Source organism: Rhipicephalus sanguineus, chromosome 3 (assembly GCF_013339695.2).
Source record: "Rhipicephalus sanguineus isolate Rsan-2018 chromosome 3, BIME_Rsan_1.4, whole genome shotgun sequence".
Classification (NCBI taxonomy): Eukaryota; Metazoa; Arthropoda; class Arachnida; order Ixodida; family Ixodidae; genus Rhipicephalus; species Rhipicephalus sanguineus.
In genome coordinates this window covers 212,674,546-212,689,956 of record NC_051178.1, presented here as the reverse complement: position 1 = coordinate 212,689,956, position 15,411 = coordinate 212,674,546, and the positions used below count along the sequence as shown (strand labels likewise).

The following is a 15,411-nucleotide window of genomic DNA, read 5'->3' as shown; positions in this document are numbered from 1 at the left end:
CAGCGGCGGATCTTTTTCTTGTTTTTTCTTTCTTTCTCACCCGTTGGCGTCCATTTTATCAACGTCATATCCTTAACGGATGTACTTGGTGGACCCCGGCATAAAACACTTTCGTGTTAAAAGAAAAATCAGAGCCTGTTTACTGGCCCTTTAAAAAGAAAGCTGCATTCGGTTACAGGAGGAAAGGTTGAGGACGTGGGCACCATCGACGGCGTCAGCCAGTGGGATGCGCTGATGTCTCGTGACAGGCCGCCCGTTCGACAGGAACTCCTGCATGGCTTCGACCCGGCCGACGGGAGTGGTGCATACAGGAGCGGCAGGTAAGCTGTGCGAGTTCAGCCTGACAATTGTTCCTCCCGCCTAGCGTTACCATCTGCATAATACGCTCAACAGCGTAGTGGCCAACGTTTATAGATACATTATAAACGTTGAACGTTATAGTATATATAAACGTTGGTTGTGGCAGCGTCGGTCATGCATGTCATGGCTCCGACGCGTTAACCCCCAACTGCTAAGTTTCTTCTGTTGCCGCTGGTTCATCCATGAGGAAATACAAAAGACACGTCGCACTCTACCGTAAGCTTTTACGATGTTATTTTTTTTTTTAATTTTTTGCCAAGTGGTGTCTCCATGCTCAATTATTACCTTTGCCTTGTTCCTCTGGTATTTTCTAAACGGTATTTCCTAAACGATGCCTAGAATAAGAAACACCTAAAGGGGAACTCCGTAACTTTATTTGATGCCTACTGATCTCAATAAAAGTTTCAACATATGTTCTCCACGGTGCCCTGGGGATGTGTGGTGATACGACAACATATGCCGTCTACCCATTTCGGTGTTTTCTTCGGTACTACGGCGTGTGCGAGAGCCAAACAGCGTTTGGCTTTTGCGTTGGGGATGTTATTTCTCGAATTTAGAGGAAGCCCCAAAGCCTGCCCCAAAATATCTGCGTCGAAACAAACGTGGCGGCACCAATCGAAGCGACAGCTCTCGGTCAAGACCAAAGTGATTTCTGAGCAACTGATGACGTTATGAATAAATAAAGACTGCTATAGGAAACGTGCACTGAGCCGGTGACGCCGCGGTGCGGAAGTGAACGAAAGTGACTCGCGTGCTTCGTGCAGCAGCCGACCCATGAGCGGAGCCATGTCAGGTTGTTAGCGGTGCTTCACAATGTCGCGTATGAATTTATGTGTCGTGAACTGTACAATAGCTATAAGAACTATCCACCTGGAACAAAGTTTTTTCAGTTTTTCCCCATGACCATGCCTTAGAAACCAGCGGGAACGCTGTATGCACAGCGCACGCCGCGTAAAGCAAGTCATCCCGATTCCCGGGCATGTTTATGAAGTATTTTTTTGTATTGTATCTATTTCCACAACACCAATACAGATTTTCGGAGGGCGAGTGGGGAAAAAAGCGGCTCATAACCGCTTGACCAGCCCCAGAACCCTTACAAAAAAAATAGTACAGGAGCAGTAGAGCGGAAATACAGTTTTCCCAGCAGGTTACATAATACACATAGATATACATTACACATATTATATAAAATACAAAGAAATCTTGTCACTAGGCTGCATAACATAAATGAAAGGAAAGTTACTTACACGCAAGAAAAAAAATCAAGAATGGCATGAGAAGAACAGGACACCAACAATCAGGTCGTTAAGCAAACGAGGCAACCTTGAGCGCAACATCTGAGATCCGTAGTTGATACGAGAATGTGGTACCCGCCAATATTCTGGTTTCCTAGTATTATAGGCAGCTTCATGCTGCATAAGGTCAGCCATAGTAGCAATGTGTGTAACATTTTTTTTTTTCTGCTCTGTTTTGTACGCAAGTACTAAGCGATACTTTAACACAGCCATTACTTTTGGTATCTTGAGATCCTGAAATAAAGGTGCTGATGGATAATCGTATGGTTTGTTACAAATAGCCCGAAGAGCCTTTATTTGCTGAACGTATAGCCTGTGAACATATAGTACATATGAATGCACGCCCCACACAACTGAACTGATATTTTTGAAGTGCTGACGGAACCGAGTGGCAGCCGGCAAAGTGATCTCGAGTCTGCATTTCATTGGCACAAAGCCATTGACAGATCCAGCAATTCTCCCCCGTACGCTGCTGCTGTTTTACCGCCGTACCGCGGTTTGTCGAGCGGCGCAGTTCGCAGACTGCGCAGTTCGTAAACGAGAACGGTAAGGAAGAAGTCCCGGATGCGTGGAAAAATGCGTCGAGGACCACGAGAATTTCAAAATTTCTTCCCCTTGTACTGCCTTTGCCCCAAGGCCGTACCCAGGAATTTTTTTCGAGGGGCGGGGGTTGTGTGCAGAACGAGCACCCTCTAGTTGGTAGAACGGCTAACTTTGGCAATTGGTGGTCGCTGTGAAGGCGTGTAAATATTTTAGTGTCGCCTGAAAAGTTCAAGCATGAAAATATTTCGGGGGGGGGGGGGGTCATAATTTTTTCAACCCCACCCCTAGTTACGACCCTGCTTTGCCCCTTAAAGGAGTACTGACACGATTTTGAGACATCACAAAAAGCACATTTTACGTTTCCTTGGTATGCAGTGTTAACGATCTCCACACGCCGGAGTCAGACACCACGTATAAAGTATTTTACTTTGATTTTAAAGTTTTCGTCGCTTAGCATCTGCAAGCCAGCCCCACCGCAATGGACAATTATCCCGGCGATTCAACACAGTTCCACTAAGTTTGCAAATTCTAGGTCCTGCACGCAGCGTAAACCGCAGAAATCACTGTCGGGGTCGCTGGACGACAATCCACTAATCGTTTTTTACGTGCACCACGAGCAGACGACAGATCTGCCGCTAGCGCATCGCGAGATGCTGTCTCCCCGTGACGTCACACTGCTATGACACGTCACTGAGAAGCCGCCTCCTCGATATCGAAGCCGAAAGTGTTTTTTTTTTTTAAGGAAATATATTCGATGCATTCCCAGACACCACAATAATCGTTTTAGGATTCTCGACACCCGTGTTTTTATTCAGCGCGACAATCTGAAAATATTTAAAATTCGTGTCAATACTCCTTCAACAGCACTGTGCGTGCAAGCGAAGCGCCGTTCTATTGCGCTACGTGACAGCTAAGATATCACCTGCTAATCGGGCAGGCCGCTACGTTAGCGCACATGCTTTGGGAGTGCGGGTCGCTCGGCCCGACTTACAGCAAGGCCGAGTGGGATGCGCTTTTGCGCAGCCCAAACCTACAGGACCAAATCCTGGCCGTCCAGTGCGCCCGCGACAGGGCCGTTAGGCTAGACCTGCCGGTCCCAACGTGGGAGTAGCCGGGTGGCGCGGGGCAACCTCTGCGTCTGCACTGGACTCTCAATAAAGTTGTACTCTCTCTCTCTCTCTCTGGCACGTGACAAAGTTCTTCAAGCACTCATGCAGCCCGTGCAACGTCTACAAACGGAGCTGAACTACAGCACGGAAAACTTCGCGGAACTGCTACGGCATTGCTAGATGCAACACGTGCAGTTCGGCGTTCGTACGTTTTACCTGCGCGCATCGCAATGGATTGTCTAACACATGTCAGTCACAAATGTCATCGTTTACACAACAATAAGCAGGCAAAATGACAAGAAAGAATGCATACAAACATCGATGGTGATGGCCTATGCTTCCAGGTTTACGCTGGCCTGGCGTACGAATCACTCTGTCGCACGTCCGTGCTTTCTGTCACATCGAAAATATGATTGATTCCCTCTAACTGATGTCCTTTCTCTTCGTTTGAGGCCCTAAAAGAATCCTGCAATGCTAACTTTCTGAAAGCCTACCCGTTTTGTCAAACATGTCGCCTTCGCACACACGCACGTGCTTACAACGCGGGCGTAGCACACGGAGAGACGACATTTCGTTGCACGTGAGTGGAAACTGGAGGGGCCGCAAGTGGCCACTCGGGGTGCTGGCGACACACTGGCGAATGGCGGAGTAAAGTCCCTCTATGTTTACATACGGGGACCTTATGGCGGAGTGGACTGTTAAATACAGGGACCTTATGGCGGAGTAAGACCTTATGGCGGAGTGGACTGTTGCGCCACCTGTAGGTGCTGCACGTTGCCCATAGGCTATTCACCCCGAGCGCGAACACAGTGGGCGCCTAGCGGCGGAAGAGCGGACCACGCCTAGTGTGGATACAAGGTCGCGTCGGCTGCTAGTGCACATTGCCTACGCACGCGTACTGCAAAGAGCACCATGGAAAGCGAAGAGGACAGCTTGTTTGAGGGTAAGTAGTTGTCACTATATTCGTTCGCAGGTATTAAGAAGAAAACTGAAACAATCAGTCATCGTTGGACGATAACGCGCTTTTTTTTTTCCGACCGCAGTTATCGCTTACCGAGATTGGTAGTCGCCGCTTACCGAGCTAATGTCATTGTTTTGATGCTTCGCAGTTTCCTTGCGTATGAGCGCAATCCTGGGCCATATCGGAGAAGGCTCAAGACGCCTTGTCGAAGTTGACTTGGTTTTCGGACATTCTTGCGCATTGATTTGCCACATGTTAGTGTTGTCACATAGGTGTATCTCGTGCTTGGCTCTGTTGTCTTTGTTGCTGGTCATCAATTGTCTTGTGCTCATGCGAACATTGTCTAGATGCGGTGATGCTTTCCAATAAATGTTCGCAGTTGTTAGTAGCGCTTTGTCCTGTATGCCTCACCTTTTTTGTCCCATTTATCCAGTGTTGTACGGAACGGCGTTCCAAGGAACGACGTTCCAGGAACTGGTTCCTTTTTGGAGGAACGGAGGAACGCCACCGTTCCATTTAGGATCGGTGGAACTGTAACGATAACTCGTTACCTTCACGAGGGAACGCCAGAGGGAACGTCGTTCCTTCTGTAAACGTTCCACCGCATTGAACAGGCGAACGCATGCAGCGCATTGTGCAGAACAGCGCGGATGGGCGGCCGCGTGAGGCGCAAAAATCTACCGCTCGCCTGTCCCGTGACAATGAAGCATCCTGGTTTTCATTTGAAGGCCCTCACCGTGGCGCAGGGAAACGCGCGACGCCAAGATCGACCATGTACTACGGGAGCAACTGCGTCCCACAATGTTAAGAAGAACACACAACGGTATGGGATTCGCATCGTCTTCTTGGCGGCTTGCAAACTAAAAAAGTGGGCCTACCTCTGACAAGATCAAAACAAGAGATGTCACGCAAGAAGCACCATCAGACGAAGTTCACCAGTTGCGTTTCTAACGTTATATACGAGATGCCCTTTTCGTGCAGTCGGTCTTAGATAGGCCAAACAGGCCGATGTTTCAATGAGCGTGCACAGGAGCACAACCGATCTTTGCGCACCGGCACGGACAGCAATCTGGCCTAGGTGCACTGCAAGAAACGGGATAGTAAAAGCTCTTTGCCTGATCTAGAGAATAGAGCTGAACGGGAAGTCATCAAGGCGTTTTACATCGCAAAAAGGCGCGATAGCTGTGTCAGCTCTAGTGATGCAGAACTATCGATGGTACTATCGATACTATCGATAGCTGAGTCACTATCGAACTATCGATGGTGAAAAATACTATCGATAGCGCTATCGATAGTAAAAAATTCGATGGTACTATCGATAGTATAAAATCAACAGCGCGGACTCACTGCAGAATAAACTTGGTTCCCCGCGCGCGTGGTACATAGTGGAGCAGGCTGAAGGGCAACAAAGTTGACATGATTGTGTTCTTAACCAGAGTGCTTTGCTGACACATGGTCATAAAGCCAAACTGTTCAGCTGTAGCGGATAGGAAGACGTTAGATGTGGTGGGACTGCGCGGCTTCAAAATGATATTGCATTTTATGATTTCAAAATAAAAAAAATATAAGAAGAAGAGTATTGTAAGGTATACGTATTTATTGATGGATATTTTCCACCATTTTCACTGCGGAAATAATTAATTTCTCTGCCAAAAAATGCTCATAAATTAAGCGAATTTGGTAGTAGGCTATTGCAAATATTTTCGCAATATGGTCGGCCAGCAATCGCGTCATTATTCACACCGCTATCGATAGTATTGTCACGTGGTTGTGACGGTGAAGAATGCTGCAGCAAGAGTGGGAAATACGGAGATCTTTATTTGGGCGAACTTGTGCCCAGAAAATCAAAACTCAAAATAGAAGCGATACATGCTGCGCACTGATATCGGCGGGAGCAGTCGTCAGCCTTTGAGTACCGTAAAAACCCGCATATAGCTCGGACCCGCATATAGTCCGGGGTGTAATTCGGGGATAGCAAACGTGAGAAAAAAAGTTTTCACCCGAATATAGTCCGAGGAAAATGGAAAAAATGCATTTATTGACATTTCATTCATCGTCGTCGTCGGACGCACTCTCTTCCGAAGCTCCCTTGTCGGAAATGTTCTCCCACAGCACATCATCCTCAGTGCCATCAAGCGCGTTGGAGATGGAGCACTTTTTGAAGGCGCGGCAAACGAGCGCCTCTGGAATGCAGGCCCAAGCATCGACTACCCACGAGCAGAGCATCGCTGGCGAGGCCCGTTTCAGCCGTCCGGCAGGGGTCACTTCTGGTTCTCCGGACCTCATCCACTCCACGTACAGGCGCTTGACATGGTCCTTAAATGGCTTATTAAGGCACACATCAAGCGGCTGCAGCTGTGATGTCATCCCTCCCGGGATGACGACGAGCTCGGTGCGGGAGTCGCGCAGCAGTCGCTTTACGGAGTCGGCCAGGTGACACCGAAACGCGTCGAGCACAAGCATCGAAGGGAGCCCCAGCAGTGCTCCGGGCCGTCGACACCACACGGACTTTATCCAGTCAAGGACTAACGATTCGTCCATCCACCCCTTGTCCTGGCAGCGGACGACGACATTTTTCGGGAACTTCTCCCCCTTCGGCAGCGTCTTTCGTTTGAACACCACGTAGGGTGGCAGCTTGCGACCGTCAGCCGTGCAGGATAACATTACAGTCAACCGCGTTTTTTCGTTTCCAGTCGACCGCACGATAACTTGCCTGGAGCCTTTTTGATGCACCGTCAGCGCCGAGGGCATATCCAGGTAGACCGGCGTCTGATCCGCGTTGCCGATCTGGCCCAGCTGAAAGGGGACTGCCTTTCGCAACGCAATTATGTACCTTTGAAAAGCCACGAGGTGCTCTTCGTAGCTCTCTGGTAGCTTCTGGGAGATCGACGTACGCCGACGTAGGGAGAACCCAGCGCGGCGCATGAAGCGAGACACCCAATGCTTGCTCGCTTTGAAATCCTCCGGCTGAATGCCTTTGTCTCGAGCGATCTCCCTTGCCTTCGCTTGTAGCAGCTCGATGTTGACAGCGAGATGTGCAGCTCGCTGCTCCCGCACAAAGTCTGTGAGTTCTCGTTCCACGTCAGGAAATGCTCCATTTTTTGGTCCGCGGAAACTTTTTCGCTGGCCGCTGCATGCAAAGAGGGCTTCCTTCTGCTTCCGCCAACCGCGAATGCTCCGCTCGTTGACTCCGAACTGCCGCTCCGCGGCACAGTTGCCGATGGTTTCGGCAGCAGCGATAACTTTTCTTTTAAAAGCAGCAGAGTACTGCCTGCGCGGTCCTGACATGGCGTAAAATCACAGGAGCAAAATCGAGGCCATCGTTATGGGCACCAAGTTGAAGCAAAGGCCACTGACCAACTGACCAGTTAAGACTAACGCCGCTAACACTACCTAGCGCAGAAGCGCGCAGACAGCTGATGATGATGATAGCACCGCGCTATGCCGAAACCGAAACTGAATTTGGGCCGAAAATTCTTGGGACCCGCATATAGTACGGGGCCGAAATTTCGCACCCTAAAATCTAGAAAAAAACCCCGGGCTATACGCGGGTTTTTACGGTAATCTGATCATCGGTGGAACGCGTCGTCCTTTATACATCAGTCATCAAACCTTCCGGCGTTATCGCTGATGCTCGCGTAAGCTCTCGAATAAACTTCGCTATTCGCGTCCGGCGCGTAATCTTAACAGAATGATCTCAAGCAATTGTTAAGCTTCTCAAAGATTACGGCGCGGTCTGCGTCAAACGTTGCTAACAGTCTTTGTGGGTGAAACCCGAATACGTCAAAACAAAGCAATAAACACGCGTGGCAGTAATATCGCTATAGCAATATTAACGATGGTACTACCGATTGCACTATCAATAATTTGTCGATAGTAGCACTATCGATAGTTCTTTTACACTATCGATAGTTTCAAAGAAACTATCGATACTATCGATAGTCAATTTACCGATAGTTCTGCATCACTAGTCAGCTCTCCTTCCATATCACTATCAAGAGATGAAATGGAATCCTTAGATGGACACATCAGGTCACTCCCGTGTACGTGATGCGCATGCGTTCTTGTTATTTTTCTTAACATTTTCATCGCGCGACTGTTCCATGCTCTTTTGTTATTTTGAAGAGCCCATAAATGACATGTTTTCCGTAATGGTGCATTCAGACGACGGACCGAATCCGGATGTGGCGGGACGGACGGTGCGTCACGTGACCTCACATCAGCGATTCCCCTCGTCCGCGTGGCTCGCGGACGGATGACCCCAACCTGTTTTTCACATCGGGATTCTAGCGGCGGAACACCGCAGATTTAGCTGGCAAACAGACTGGCAACCAGTACACTTTTCTTCTGCTCGAGTCCCACGGCTGTCCTCGCAGTTTATTTCAGCTCTGCTGGCGCGTAGTTCAGTTTATTTCTGCGGCCGTATGCTAAGGCGATCACCTTTGAGATATATATCTCTTTTAATGCGCGCTGATTGGCAGGTTGAAGCGTAGCGGTTAAGTTGTCGCTTTAATTGCACACGCATTGCACACGCAGGATTCTTCGGCAGGCAAAGTGGCGCTGTTGCCGAAAGCGGTTGCGTCAGAACACGGCCCATGTTTGAACACTGATTTTAAGGTCAAGATGCGAACCGAGAGAAGGAAACAATGTGAAGCAGTGCAATGTGCACTGTCGGTACCTGTTATTCGTAGAAGAAAAAAAAAAGCTGCCGATATCGGCGGCGTATCACTGTATCCTCCCTTAGTGTGCGGGGCCCCACGCGTGACAGCAGCGAGGTCAGTCTCCAGCAGCTCTCTGTAAAGCAGATTCTTCTTTTCATTCAGCCATTCTGCCAACAACACCGATTTCACCGAAACAAATTACAGTCCTCGACAATACTCGCCAAAGCTCGGCGAGCTTCGCGTTCTGTCGGCTTCCATGTTGTTGAATGCTCTCAAACCGGTCTGCTGCCAGCCGGCGCAGGTGAGCGCAGAGTCTACGGTCGAGAGTAATCCGGCTGTTCTCTCCTAGGACACCGTCCGTCGTGTGGATGCGCCTGCAGGCGGATTATCCGCGCCCACGACGAATCCGGATGAGGTCCGTCGTCTGAATGCACCATAAATAAAGTCAGTTGGAAGTTCTGCGCTTGTGTGTGCGCATGTGTTCCTGTTTTAGCCCGGTCTTCTTCGCACAGTTTAAAACCTTGTTGAAGGTATTACTTCAACATTCGAGTTATCCCCGCGGCTACCGGTCTACAATATTATTAGAGTTAGTTCGACAGCCGTCGCACTGGTAACGTCTCTGTCATGCAATAAAAAATACGCGTACATCCAGCGCTATATTCTTGTTGCGCCCGCTGAGCCTGCCCACGCCCCTACGACCTCGGTTGAAATTGTCCTGATTTGTGTAAAACAGGGCAGTACCCTCAAGCATTTCCATAGAACGGCTCTTAAAGACCTGGGCACTCATCAGGCACGAGTCGGGATATATTTGCTTTTGTAGCGAAGCCTTCGAACTTAGTAATGGGTTGCGCTCTCCAGCGCCTCTATAGTGGGTCGTCCTCTTTGGTTTCCCCTGAAAGGACGCCGCTCGCGCTGAGAGTTCGTGCCTGGCCATGACTGTCGCCATTACGCATTATCGCTGAGTGCCGTCTAATAAATACCCTAACACTTTTAATTTTATGCAACTTACCCGCACCGCTGCTGACCGAGTCCAGTTGCGCCAGCTGACTTAAAACAGGAGCCCTGTACACTACAAAAAGAAACCAAAAAAGGCCACAAGATTTGGTAATTTTATAACGTCTTCCCAAATTAAATGAAGCTCTCAACTATAAACTGGATTGGGAAAGGCCTTCGTCCTGCAGCGGACTAAAACAGGCTGAGAATGAAGATAAAATGATGATAATAACAATAAATAAACACTCACCCAGTGATTTGCGCAGCAACATTACTGTGTCAAAGCTGCGTTGCGGCAAGTTTAGCGTTGGCTCTGCGTCGGTCTTCAGCTTTATTCGCTTGCAGACTAATAGTAAAGGAAAAGCGTGAAAGATAGAAGAGAAACATTACTTTGTGAGGTGTTTGCTCTGAGCCCTACATAAAATTTCTGTGAGAATTTGTAAGTAAGGCTGTTAGTAGACAGAGGATGATGTCCACGAAGTTTACACGGATTCAGATAAAACGACTGCATGGAATCAGCTACCGACTGTGGTCGGTATACCCAACTACAGTGAACATCTGTTACAGGTAACAATCTACCGAAACAACCCAGACGTGGAAGAAACTCTACGCCAAGGCTAAAACTGGCGAGTTGCGCGTTAACTACGCAGCGTACGTTAACTACGCAGCGTGCACAGGGGCGGGGCCCCCGAAATGGCGCCAGCGTCAGAACCAAGGAGGTTTAAATAAAACTTGCTGGAGTGGAGGCCGCCTATACTTACCAATGGGCCGCAGTGAAGCCGCGCCACGCGCGCGGTGGCCATCTTGCCATAGGCAAGAAACGGGAGCCAAAGCACGCCCGCCGCGCTGACCGCGTCTTTCCGCCGTGGTTTTTAATGGTTATAATGGCGAAAATTAAGGGAGAAGTTGTCAAGAATAAGAAGCGAAATCGCAGATAATAATGCGGTCAGTTTTATTGTTTCTTTTGGCGTTTTCCTTGCAAGTATGCACACCGAAGGGCCTGTATCACTGTTTTTTTTTTAATAATTATCCGCGTAAGAGCAGACCTTACTTCTCGGCATTCATTTTCCTGTTTATTTCGTTCGTCATGTGACGGAGTTTTATGGTTTTATGCATATATGGAGTTCGGCCACTTCCTTTGAGCGGAATATAAATGTGGGTCCAAAGCACCACACTCGATATGCTCATCGGGAAGGATATATATTCGTCAAGGCTTGAAAGCCATCTCTTTTCTCAAGACAAGCTCAAAATCTCCAAAAAGAATAGTATTGGCTTTGCATGGACGTGCTTCAAAGGCATTCAGCTTGCAGTCGACACTATTTCAATAGATACAGCTTTTTCGATACTATTTCGTAGGCTCGGCCGCTCCCTCTTCCCCTGTCAATGAATCAATTAAAAACGCCCAAGTGGCATAAGTCATAAGTTTAAGCCAACGAGTATAATCTGTCCTCATGTATTCCAGTCCCAAAGTCCGCATATCTAACCGTTTAGTCACCCACAATCTCAACACGTTTTCTCATTTGTCATCAACAATCAAAGTACAGTAGAGTTTTTGTGCGGCATTGGGCTAGCTTTTTCGAGACAGTTACTCATCTGTGAAGCCAGCATTTCCTTTGATGGACTTCTGTATACCGTTCTCGTATAGAGCGCTCTGCTGACAGTGCGCGATTAAACTTCGTGCGTACATACTGTTACGAGCGGGTATTTGGATCCATCCCACCGCTGCAACCACTTGTTACGTGCGGCGTCGTTGGCCGACGCGGACTCCGGGGGTAGCGTGGAGCTGAGCGGCGGGGGTCGTACCGCAGGCCCAGGGATGTCCAGAACAGCAGGAAGCCGAGGCAGAGAGACCGGCGTTGAGGAAAACTTAACAGACGTTTATTTACAACATCGCAGAGGACGGGATCGTCAGAACGACATCTAGTCCGATCGATCCGTCCCGAGCAGACGCTCTGCTGCTCCTTAAATACGCTTCATTCCCAAGATAGGGAAACTCCTTAATCGGCAAATGTCCAATCACAAGCATGCATGCCTTTGAAGCTGCATAACTAGCAAACGTCCAATCACAAGCATGCATGCCTTTCGAGGGTCCGTCTCTTCGACACATAGGTCACTGCCCCCAGGATGGCACGCCAGGGACCACTGCGCTCTCACTCTCCACGTCCGACCAGTTCGGAAGAAAAGGGGGGGGGGGGAGACAATGCCACCTCGGGGAACTGATAATCCTTTTACGAACAAAGGCACCAGCTTTAACCAAAAGCACACTCGATGCAAATACGCGTCCCACGGAGGGGACCCGCGTGTAGCAGCCAGCTTCCCGCCGAAGCGCTCAGTTCAGGGAAAAGACAGCAGGTGTAGGTAAATCCGCCCTCCGAAATGAGGGGGGGGGGTGTCCAAGAAGCAGGAAAACTCTTTTGGAGACAGCTGGCCCAGGACCTTCGTATCTGCTTTGTAACAATACTCGTAAGCTGATGGAGAATAGAAGTGCAGCGTTAACGCAAACGCCCGCAGCTCGGATGGAATACGTGCCTTTCAGGTCTTTTCGTGCCCTAGGGGTTGCTGTATGTTTGGGGGAAGGCTGCAGTGAACATCGCCCTGCCCTACTCAGACATGAGCTTTTGATCCTTGATCTCCTTTATTATCGCTTGAGGATCGAGCCTCGCTCTTTTTGGTTAGTGTGCAATTTTTCTGCTGCAGAATTTTCGTCTTGAGCTGTTTTATCTATTCTTGGAAAAGATGAATCATTTCTTCGTAATGCTGCCGTATAGGTGATGCAACTGTCACATCTTCAACTTTTTTAAATTTGAACGCATCTAACGGCCGGAGTACCCCTGGGCGATCGGTTAGGTCGCTTTATTTGCAGCTGGAAAGAGCACTGCACAGCTCAGACCTGCTGGTTTTATTCGCTGCACTGCATAAAGCAAATACAAATATAACGAAAAAATGCACGAATGTAAGAAAAAACAGGTCCTTGTATATTGCCCAAATGACGTTACTTAACCTCGTAGTTGCGAGCTACCATTTTATGGCACGAACAGGGCAACCGATAACGAAATCTCGCGTATTTATATAATCTCAGTGAAAAGCAAGCGGTGCGTTATTTTCCTATTCGCGCTCCGCACCAGTGGTATCAACAAGCACAAGAATGTGTATCACTGGGTTTTGCAAGTGTTTTACAAATGCGTCAAGCACAGCTAGTCGAAGAACTCCCAGGTCGCAGCCTGGTCCGGTCGAAACAATTTGGCGAAAAGTGCCTCTAACATATGCGATCGCCGTCTTTTGGCTTCCAGATTTCCCGTCAAACAGACTGCCCCGACGTGCTTCGAACATTTGAGTCCTTACGAAACCGGTTAGGAAAAAAGAATGACCGTCAGATGTGAAATTAGAGACAGATTGCGGGCTGTCAGCATATGTTCCTGCATATAGAGAAATTTTCATCGAGCTCGAAATGTTCTGCTTACAACTGAAACTTCATCCCAGAGTACCTTTTCGCTCGATTTATACAGCCGTACGCAACGCACAATGTATCCAACAACGTCCGGACGCCACCACGCCAGAGAACAGCTAGAACATCTATGCGGCCGCTGCAGCATGCGTTGCGGAAGGCGCGCTTTCTGCCTATGGCAAGATGGCGGCACGCGGCTTCAGCTGAGGGGCGCCTCCTCCACTCCAGCAAACTTAGTGTACTATACCTGGCGACAACTTTCTGTGGCAGCACAGCCAAGGCTACGGAACCGAAGCACACACCTTTCTTACTACGCTGCTGCATGTAGTCCGGGAACGTTAACTTTTGTAGACTACGTAGCATAAACGAAAACATAAAAAGAAAAGAAATAGGTATTGTGTTCAAGACTTTTCGCATTTTAAGCAAGAAGGCTTATCCCGTGAAGAATTTTCGTTTTTTGTTGTTTCTAGTTTTCTGGCTTTCTGGTGTCGATTTCACGTTTTCCTGCGCCCGTAGACAATCGCCCGCAAACGGACTACTTGGCGTAGTAACACATGTGCAGAAGCTCCGCCCTCGTAGCTTTGACTGTGCTGCCACAGAAAGTTGTCGCCAGGTATAGAAAGGGCAGTGAAGCGGGCGGCAGCCTCCGCGTGACTCCGGCGGCGTCGCCAGCAGCGGCGGCGCTGCGATCGACCAATCTTGAAGAGGAGCACGCGAGACGTAGCATCCACTGCGACGCCCGCATGTGCTTGGCGCGCGCTGTGTCTGTGGTTCAGATGTTTGCGCGTAAGCACTTCGCTTATTTAGTCTGTATTATCTGCTAAGGGCCAGAAACTACAAGACAGATTGGTTTTGCCACAGATGCAAACGCATTTTGGGAAAGTACTCGCTGCTTGAATAGAGCCACGCTATTGAAAACACGGACACTTTCCATTGCAGTTGAGTCCCATTAGAACATTTTCAACCGTTTCAGCAATAAGGATCGAATTTGTTTAGCTTACAGAACTTGAAAGCGCAGACGAATCTCTGATAGAGAGCGAGCACATTCGGATCTTGGGTAATCGCAATAGGGAAGCCGTGTGAGAGGTAATTAAACGTAGCTAGTCGCCGCAACTATGAAAGTAAGTTTAAACTAAACAGTTACATGGTGCGCTCGTTCTCTTTGCAACCCTTGTCAACAGCATAATATGCAAGGCCTGAAAAAAAAATTATCGTGCAAATGAACAACGTCACGCAGAATCAGCTGCACTCGTTGCTGAAACAATTATAATAAAACATTTGTGCCCGAATTCGAACAGTCATATACGCCCACAGCAACAATTTATTTTAAAAAGGACACTGAAATTCATGTATAGAAATCATGCCCCAAACGCAAGGCAAGCAAGCTGAAAAAAAAAGGACTAAGCACTGATGCAGAAAAAGCAGCCGATTGTATTTATATTGACCGCGCACGCTTCGGCGAGCAGTTAAACGAGCTACAGCATTTCACAAAATGGACACAAGGTCATGGTCTCTGTAATCTGTGATTTAATATGTGACAATGCATCACAGAATACGAGAACACACGTGAGGCAGTAGGGCACAGAGCATTGATATATATGACATTGTGTTTCACACTAAATGCAATGAGAGCATTACCCTAGTAATGGGTAGAAAAACAACTGAATTACTGTACAAAAGGGAAGCCGCTTGCTTTGACTCAGCAAATCCCCACAGCTGGCAAGGTAAAGCTCAGAAAATAAATAACAGTAGGTGAGGAAGGCAAAAGTATAATGCATGTTGAGAGAGTTGCCATTCACCTAGTTTAGACCGCTTAGTTTGAGGTGCTTGGCAGAATTACGTTTCCTCAGCAGATTGGACTTATTCTCGCCTTTCACAAAAAAGTGCAGTCGCATAGCAACGTAAAACCCAACAATGCGTGCTGTCAGGCTTAGCGTGAATTTCGCAGCCGACCTGCAAAAGGGAAGCATGATTAATTATGTGCAACACATCCATAACACTCTCGCGATGAGATTTGCGTCCACTGAATAACGTTCAATGGCAA

General features: G+C 48.4%; 1 protein-coding gene across 1 annotated transcript in view; it reads left to right on the top strand.

Moving 5' to 3' along the window:
* LOC119386296 (arylsulfatase B-like) overlaps window positions 1-15,411 on the top strand; it is a 171,572-nt gene that overhangs the window by 124,198 nt on the left and 31,963 nt on the right. The window contains exon 8 of the mRNA XM_049414296.1: window positions 179-320. Within this exon, the coding sequence (XP_049270253.1) occupies window positions 179-320 (142 nt within the window). The remainder of the gene's footprint in view (window positions 1-178; window positions 321-15,411) is intronic.